General features: G+C 39.2%; 2 protein-coding genes across 4 annotated transcripts in view; one reads left to right on the top strand and one right to left on the bottom strand.

Moving 5' to 3' along the window:
- Positions 1-5,583, bottom strand: part of LOC108694132 (palmitoyltransferase ZDHHC18-like) — a 6,792-nt gene extending 1,209 nt beyond the window's left edge. Inside the window, exons 1-8 of one of the 2 annotated variants that reach the window (XM_018203431.1) lie at positions 4,988-5,583; positions 3,464-3,624; positions 3,145-3,303; positions 2,858-2,995; positions 2,615-2,769; positions 2,376-2,493; positions 2,134-2,246; positions 1,922-2,024 (exon numbers count right to left, since the gene is read on the bottom strand). In XM_018203431.1, coding sequence (XP_018058920.1) covers positions 1,922-2,024; positions 2,134-2,246; positions 2,376-2,493; positions 2,615-2,769; positions 2,858-2,995; positions 3,145-3,303; positions 3,464-3,624; positions 4,988-5,136 — 1,096 coding nt within the window. In that variant the 5' untranslated portion in view covers positions 5,137-5,583. Of the gene's footprint in view, positions 1-1,240; positions 2,025-2,133; positions 2,247-2,375; positions 2,494-2,614; positions 2,770-2,857; positions 2,996-3,144; positions 3,304-3,463; positions 3,625-4,987 lie in introns of both variants that reach the window. The other variant, XM_018203432.1, reaches the window with a different exon arrangement.
- A 607-nt stretch (positions 5,584-6,190) lies between these two features.
- LOC108694146 (zinc finger and BTB domain-containing protein 14) overlaps positions 6,191-9,365 on the top strand; it is a 5,180-nt gene continuing 2,005 nt past the window's right edge. The window contains exon 1 of one of the 2 annotated variants that reach the window (XM_018203451.1): positions 6,191-6,386. In XM_018203451.1, coding sequence (XP_018058940.1) covers positions 6,380-6,386 — 7 coding nt within the window. In that variant the 5' untranslated portion in view covers positions 6,191-6,379. Of the gene's footprint in view, positions 6,387-8,186; positions 8,242-9,365 lie in introns of those variants that run through there. The other variant, XM_018203450.1, reaches the window with a different exon arrangement.

Raw genomic sequence — 9,365 nt, forward strand, 5'->3', positions numbered from 1 at the left:
TAAAAATATAAAAGAAATATGTCACGTGATTTATTAATGCTAGTAAAAATATAATCAAGTCATTCGTATATTAAAACACATTCAATGACTATCAAAATGTATGAAATGAACTTACCAAGTAGTATTCTCTGAGCCCTCGATAACAGGACGTAATTTTAAACAACAAAGAAATACAAATTTATTGAATTATGCCCAAATTATACTAATCACTAAGAAAAATATGTCGCTTTTGTGTGTGTGTGTGTGTGTGTGTGTGTGTGTGTGTGTGTGTGTGGAGGGGGGGGTGCGTGCGTGCGCACGCGTGTGTGAATGAGTGGAATATATGCGCGCGCGCGCACACACACACACACACACACACACACACACACACACACACAAATACACTTATATCTATAAATTTAAAAGTGAAGAACCGTATAAAAAAAACGTGTGTTTGCACATTATGCACTTTTATTATTTATATATATATATGATAGTAATAAAGAAACTTATGCACAAAATTCATAAAAAAATATGAAATATTGTTTGACTCGTGAATATTGAATATATATACATAAATATATGTAGAATCAATAATAGGTTTAAATCAATAATAGGTTTAGTGTGTATAGTACTTGTTTATATAATAAGTAATATATAAAATATGAATTAAAAAGAATATCATTAAGAGAAGTCACATCAAGTAAACAAAATTGGTATCATATACTCTTAACTCACCACCATAACTGTAATATACATTTTTTAAATAAACATTTATATGTATATGCGTAATGCAAAATAGTATTTTCAAAAAATAAATAGATCTCTTTTTCTCAACAATTAAATTCAACTTCTCGGTATTTGTATATATAGTTTTTTTTAAATTCTCAATTAAAGGAATCAAGAACAATCATATATAATCATTTACATATGCATATATACATACATACATACATACATACATACATACATACATACATACATACATACATACATACATACATACATACATACATACATACATACATACACTCAATCAGTACACTCTTTCTTAATGTGAAAGATTTTTTTTTTTCAAGAATAGGACGAATTACAATTCTAATTGTCAAAGTTTTCTAACAAGTTCAAGATTTCTTTAGTATAAGAATGTAATAATAATAATTATTTTATTATTCTCTTTATCCACTATAAATGAATTTTATAATTCAAAAATGCGTCATTGATAATAAACGTTAAATGTCCTCATTATCACTTAATGAGCTCATGATAAAACGACGATTCAAAAGATCTTCCTCTGTACTATCGCTCGGGCATAATGAATTTTCCGTATACGATAAATTGTTAGTTAGTGGTCCGGAACCGAATCTATTGACCACGAGACCAATTGCGGTTTGTCCGATAATCGGTATGCCACCCGTGCCTAATATACGCGCCGGCAGAATGTTCTTCGTTATTGGATATTTTAAGCTGTGTTCGGTACATCTCAGATTGTTATATTTAAGCATATGAGGGGATTGCGAAAGCCGTAATGGATCTTCGGAATAGCACTGGGGAAACTTTTGCAGATCGGTATAACCATTCTTCTCACTTATCTTATAACGTAAAGGATCTTCGGAATATCGTTGAGGATACTTTTGAAGATCAATACCATATTTCTGTTCCCCTATGCACTGGTCGTATATAAGATTATTATCCGAGCATCTATGATATTCCTCTCTACACCTATGAGGATATTTGTGCAAACCATCCTCGCATCTACATGGATATTTTTGAAAGTCTGGATTTAACCGGTCTACTTCGGTATATTTAATATGTTTCACAGAATCCTGAGAACAATGTTGCACCGGGTATGGCGGCACGTAAGTATCGTTTATGTATTGGCGCGGATATTTTGGTAAATCCTCGGGACAACGTGTAGGATGTCTCAAGAGGGTCAACTCACCGTTTATTGACTCTATTCTTGGAGAATGTTGACCACTGATCAAATTATTCATCGAGCCCGTAAGATCCGTACTGGGACTCGTTTGAACCGTCGTACCATTTGACTGTCAAAATGAATAATAAAAATAACAATGTAAAGTGTATACATTATTGTACATTTCTTACTATATTTAACTGTTATCAAAGATTAGTAAACACATTATACATAATTACCTGAGGCTGCACAATTTTGGCAGTACCATATGTTTTATTATTAGTAATTACATTATCTTCACCAACTCGTTCATGTTCTGCGCGGTATTCAGGTGTGACTATCCCTCTTCGATCTGAAACGATGGTCAGAAAATGAATTCTCACACAATTAATAGATGACGACATAACTATATCCTTCGATTCTATGATTTGCACATTTGCATAGATGAATATTATGACAGCTTGTACGAGAAAGATATTACCGATTAAACTAGGTGGGGCCGGTCCACATAACACATAAAAAAAATTTCCACAAATGTTTCCTTGACTGTAAGGATTAAAATTATCCTGCCCTCTTCTATTCGTGAACGACCCTTTAATCTAAAAAGCAGCAACAATTGAAAAAAACTTGACATAATTTATACATGATTTTGTGTGTGTGTGTGTGTGTGTGTGTGTGTGTGTGTGTGTGTGTGTGTGTGTGTGTGTCAAACGTACTTACATCTTCGTTAGTCGTTTGATTGCTGCTAGTTAAATACGTATGAAAACCAGCGAGGCCTAAGATACTCCAAACAGAGAAGAAACATACAACTCCTACAATTACACTGCTCGGGGATAATTTTACAGCTTCTAAAAACGGCTTGTTATCTTTTGTAACTAAAATCACAATAAATATATACGAAATGTTAATTTCGTCATAATTGCGCGTTTAATTTATTTATTATTTAGAAATTAATATACTTACGCATAATAATATGTGTGACTGCACATACAAATATAAAAACACAAAGAAATGCGAGGGATACTATAAAAGCATAAAAATATCTATAATTTCTTCTGCCCACGCAATTACCAACCCATGGACAGTGATGATCGAATCTCTCTGAAAGAATAGTTATATTTTTCAAATTTCTCTTGCTTAATATTTGTGATTAAAGTAATATCTTATTCGAAATTATCTGACGAAGATATCTGACAATACGAAAGAAAAAGAAAACAAGTATATACAACTTTGATAAAACAGATACATACCTACACAATTGTCACATAAACTACAATGAGAGGCTCTAGGTGGCCTAAATATCTTGCATGTAAAGCAATATTTCAGTTTTACTGGTTGTCCTCTAATCAAGACTTCTTTCGTCCTGGGAGGAGGTCTGTATGTTTTAGAGTTGCCATTGTTCGGTACTTCTAGAATTTATTATGAAAAATGTTTTGAGACTCAGCATTTTTCGAATATTATAATAAATATTTATTTATTATGTCCAAATGAAAATATTATTAGTCTTTTAAAATAAATAAATTAAACCATATAATTACTATAAGTATTCTAGTTATATAATATTTATACCAATTTGTTTTTCAATGTAAGCTGCTTCATCAGGTGTCGCTCTTGGAATTACTCCAGGATCACTGAAGCTTGTGCGGAATAAAGCAGACATTACAAATATAAATAATAAAGCTCCTATTACTGGTATTGCTGGTGTAACATGTAGTGCCAGATATGGACAACTGGAAAAAAAAGAAAACTATTGTCCAGAAATTCCATTTGGTGTGTATGTGTGTGTGTGTGTGTGTGTGTGTGTGTGTGTGTGTGTGTGTGTTAATTTTTTTACTGATTGATTAAGAACAGCATTTATGTCCAATCTTCATCTTGTATATCAAGATGCTTATTGTTTCATTTGGATGCAGTTTTAACATGAAATGTACAATCTTAAATATAAGATTAAACTATGAATACCATCTTAATTGCATCCAATGTATCTTTGATTAGAAGAATATACAAGTTACTTATATTCCTAATTCTACTTTTAGAGATTTATTCTTAATATTACATATAATATAATATTACATATAATATAATATGACATATAATATAATATTACATATAATGTTACATATAATATAACGCAATGATAATACTTATTCAGAAGCTCAGAGAACAATCCAGACGAGGCAGTGTGCTAATAGATTAAGGATGGTATTTGTAATCCAATCTTGTATATTTAAAATCATCTCGATCTTGCGATGCAATATATAATTGCTTTAATAGCTGGAATTTTAAAAATCTTAAAACCATCCAAGAACCAACATCAGATCTAAGGTCAGTATTCATAGTCGATTCTTATATTCAAAACTATTTTAAGTACAATCTTAAGATATCACAAATGAATTTGAAGGCTGCATCAGCATCTTAAGACATTATTTAAGACAAACTACATATATCCTAGCCCTAAATGATTTAGAATATAAGATCAGATGATGGTATAATTTTCAACATGATACAAGTCTGAACAAAATAAGAATTGAAACCAATTTTTGTTAAAATTTGGTTAGATATTTCCTTTGTTTTGATACTTTTACATCCTTCATACAATGAGAATAAGGTTACTAACTTGAACTTGGAATTTGAATTCGAATCTTATTTCGTTCAGAATTGTATTATACAAGATCTTATCTTATCATTCTAATCTAACAAAATATCCAATGTACTTTTCCATAAAAGATATATAAATTGTGTACAGCTCTAAATGTCTAAACTCTACTTAGGTTTAGTTTTATCCTTGATGACAAATGTAATCAAATGACCTATGAATTAAACAAATAACAATTCATTTGTTCTGATGATGATGATACAATGTGTTAATAGATTAAAGATAGTATTCTTTAATTTTGTACTGAAGATTGAGATGCATTTGTTTTATCGATATAAATGGAATCTCAAGATTATACTGTAGAATTGGATGTATCTTAAATAATGTATCTTAAATAAATCAGAATACAATGAATATCAATCTGATTTGAGAAAAAATCCAATTGTTATATATTAAGATGAATAGCCTTGGAGGTAAATGTAATAAAATGCATTGCTTACTCAAAACCAAAAAACAATCCACTTGTTCCGACGATGAGACACACAGTGACATAGAATACTCCAGTCTGTGGTGCCATCATTACTCTGCCGTCGCAACAAAAGCGATTCCTGCCCGGGAATAGTTCCCATTTTCGCGTGACGTGAGGCATTTTGAGTGAAACTCGTCTCACATACTGCTATATAAGAACGCATGGATCCCGGCAACAGGCTGCTGGAGATTAATCACAAACGTATGATTCCTTGGGCCACGTTCCCACTCGAGAATTCGGACAGGCATATTTCATCTCGTCCGCATTGTCTGGTGAAAAAGTGGAAGCTGCATGTACCGACGGCATCCATGTATTAATCATCAATTCGTCGTAACGTAATCGCCTGTTTGTGGAGCTTCACCTCGTGCTCCACTTGCAATCGGATCGTCCAACACAACTTAACCTTTCCTGAGATTAACTATTTTTTTCAAGTCGACGATAACTTGGCGGATAAATTAGCACTACGAGATGAGTTCTATTCTCTGCAAGATTGTCATGAATCTCTAGCTATCCATGTAACATCAACATCGTCGTCGTCATTATCATCATCGTCATCATCGTCGTCCACGTCGTTATCGTCGTCGTCGTCGTCGTCGTCGTCGTCGTCGTCGTCGTCGTCGTCGTCGTCGTCGTCGTCGTCGTCGTCGTCGTCGTCGTTCGTCTCGATGATCGCCAACAAAACAAAGGGTCGCGGTGAAAGGGTCGCGTCGAAGACAGTCGAAGGAAATGGGTCAGCGAGGCCACTCCAGGCCACTCACGGGGCCTCGTACGCGAGCACTCTCGGCACGCTACGGTTCTCTGTAGTCTTGAGGACTGTCGCGGCCACCCTCAAAGTCTCAAACCATTAACGTCCTCGTCGGCATCGTTGCGATCGCGCGATGAGCGTCCAGCCGTCGACAACAACGCGCATTATTTACACGGTCAAGTACACCACAACGACCACAACTGCCTACAACGTGCTTTCCATAGTCCATTTACTCTCCGCTCGCACGATTCAGCATTCAGCGCGATTTCTCGCAAAACGCGCGCAGCGACCTCGCGCGACCTCGCGCGAAAGCGCCACGTGACTCGGCGCCACGTGACCCGAGGATGACCCGAGCGATCGCGATTCAAACGTTCGGTTCGCCCTTTTCGCGCGGGTCGATCATCGATCATTGGAATTTCTGTCGAGGAGAAGTCGTCCCTTCCGTTGCGCCGGTTAGCGGGACGCCTCGAGGATCCCCGTTGATCCCCGTCAAGCGGGAATTAAAAACTTGCGCGACACAGAGAAGCGAATCCCCATCTCAGCGATCCGACTCACAGGGACCTTTGACGCGAAACGACGCGGACGCGGGCGTGATCTAACCGCCGCTTCTCCGCGGCAATGACAGGTAAAAAAAGACGAAAAAAAAGAGGAAAAGAAAAAATACAAAAAAGAAGGTGCTCGTCGATCATCGCACACGAGATTGATTATTTAATGGTAAAGGAGGGTAGCGAACGCGCGCGACTTATTATCGCCCCCGTTGCAAAATGGGTCGTCGTCGTCGTCGACGCAATGCGGCACGTCGCCGCACGCGCGCACGCAACATACACAACGTACATATACTCGGTGCATTGCGTGTGTGTGAGTGACCAAGGAAATCCTGAAAATATATCGAACAATCCCGCCATCTTCGCGCACGCGGGCGATGTTCTCGATTGTGAAATTTTTGCGAATCAAACGCGACAAAGCCCGCGAAGTGATCCATATAGATCCGTGATGACAATATCAATGAGCAATATCGATGACACGGGAAATATGTAGAGATTTCATCACATATATGTATATATATATAGATATATATAGATAAGAGTCAAGAGGTATTATTACACGTCTGTGCTATCTACTCATTACCGTATATCGATATAAAAAAAACATCTCTTATACAGCATTAGCTCCGTAATGGATGCTGGGATCTATATAGCTTATTGTACCACATGCATTGTGTTGGACTACAGAAACGCGCATCTTTCGATTACACGAGTACGTTAAAATCAACATTGCGTGTAATTTACACAGTTCTCGCAGTTTAATTTTTATTTTTTACGATTTACATCGATCGTAAAAGTATATCTATTATAATTTAAAAAATCATGAGATTACATAAACCGCTGAAAATCTCAAATACCGAGAATTTTATTCAAATTTACATCTCTGGAAACGTTTATATTGTGAAGAAAGCCAGCCCCCCCCCCCCTCCTATGGAAGGAATAGAGGAGAATCCGGTCGGGGTAGATCATCGAACGGCAGGTAATCGATAGCCTGCAACAAATCGGAATGACGTATACACACTTGGGATATATTACATACATATGCGTCTGTAAGAAATGAAAAAAAGCTCTAGCGTGTGAAAACTATGCAGAATAATCAACAGGCTAATTATATGAAGAAGAATCGGCGGATATGATGATCGCGCGTCGCTTTGACGAGCTTCCCTCTCGAGTCGTATCTACGATCGAAGATACAGCCGAAACGGTTGCGGCAGCGGCGGCGGAGGCGGTGGCAGTGGCAGCGATGGCGATGGCGATGGCGATGGCAAGGGTCGTCTCGACAAGGGGATAGGGGTCGTCGATGTCTGGTGTGAGAGGAAAGTGCGGTAGGAAGGGCGAATAGAGCAGAGGGAGCATGAGGGAGAGACGGAAGGGAGATCGTTGGGAGGGTGTATGAATCGTTGTTGTGGAGAGAACGGGCGGATGGACGGACGGACGCAAACGCGGACGAAATCAGCTCGGGCGATCGATACGATAAATGGATGCGTGCGATTGGTAGCCGGGAAAATCGATGACGGACACAGGGGGGCATACCCTACCTCTACCTCTACCCTCTACCCTCTACCTCTCTAGCCAGCCGCGGCGACGGGCGAAAGCCGGCGTGCCGCGCCGCGCCTCGCCGCACGCCGCGCGGAGGAGTAGAGGATGGCAAAGACCGAAATATCGATTTTTAGGCCCCTACGCGGCGGTTCGTTCGATGCTCGTATCTGCCCCCTACCCCCGTATGTCCTGTCCGCGCCAAGCGCCTTTCAAAACACCGACGACGCGCGCGAGCTACACCGCGCTCGTTCACGCAGCCTCGACGTTGCCGTCAACCGTTGTCCTCTCCTCCTTGTTGCCCTTCTTGTAATTCGGATTTATCGTCGCGTAAAATTGCGCGATTCCAGTTGGACTGGAGTTACGAGTGGATCATTACCGGTGCGCCGATGTTCTCAGGTAAATCGCGGCAGCGGCGAAGATGACGTCTGATCGGAGAGAGAAAGAGAGAGAGAGAGAAAGAGAGAAAGAGAAAGAGTGGGAGAGGGAGAGAGAGAGAGAGAGAGAGAAGAAGGGAAGGAGGGAAAGAGTGAGGGTGCTCGACGCGATGTGCATTCTCTTCCCCGTGGATGATTTACGAGCCATACGAGCGCTCGTCAATGCGATCATAATTAACGCGCGGTGTCATCTGCAAGTGTTCTCGCGGTGTGATTGAATATTCGAGGTAAAAGAGGTATACGCGCGCAAAATCGGCAGCAATCGGCGGGAATTTAAGGAAGGCAGAGATATTATTGAATAAACACACGCGAGTAAATTTGCGGCAAAGAACAGTGGAAGTCTAGGTGGGAATATGATTAATATAGCTGAGAATTGCAAGGAAACGGCGAGAGTGATACTTTGACGCGGGCAAGTTGTCATTTATCGGCCTGCATTGATCTGTATACGGGCGGCGACAGCGGACGAACGGATTGGATTAAACGTGACCAAGGAAACACTTGACACCTCGCGTGCAGGTGATCGTCTCTAACGATCCCGCGTCGAGCTCCAGGATAATATCGTATGTCGTAAATACTCGATTGATTTACAAGGACAAATCGCTTTGGGGACTTTCGATCGTCTTGTAATTCTTTTCGGATCGGAGCAACGCGGATGATTGATACGATTGCACTTGTACAATAATAAAGGATCAAGTGGAATGAATGAAGATTCAAGAAGATCCATTCGCTGGATCGCGAGATCGTGACTTCATGGCGAGGCAAGGGGCGACGCGACGTGTAGCTTCTTCCGAATCTTTCCCGGCCGCCTTTGCAGACTATCCGCAATAGCTAAAATCACTAATCGCTAGATCGATAGCGATTACGGATAAAAATGCGACACCGATGGAGAGAAATCGGTGCTATGATATCCCTCCGAACTATACAATTTGATCGGTTTATTATTATATATATTGCTTTATATATATTACGACGAGATCACGCTACGCAATGCGGGCTCGTTGTAAATTCTACGGATGCAATTGTTTCTTTTCTTAAATTAAATGCATCGCGATCATACGTAGACTACACAATATATATATATATATA

This window comes from Atta colombica, unplaced genomic scaffold (assembly GCF_001594045.1).
Source record: "Atta colombica isolate Treedump-2 unplaced genomic scaffold, Acol1.0 scaffold116, whole genome shotgun sequence".
Lineage (NCBI taxonomy): Eukaryota > Metazoa > Arthropoda > Insecta > Hymenoptera > Formicidae > Atta > Atta colombica.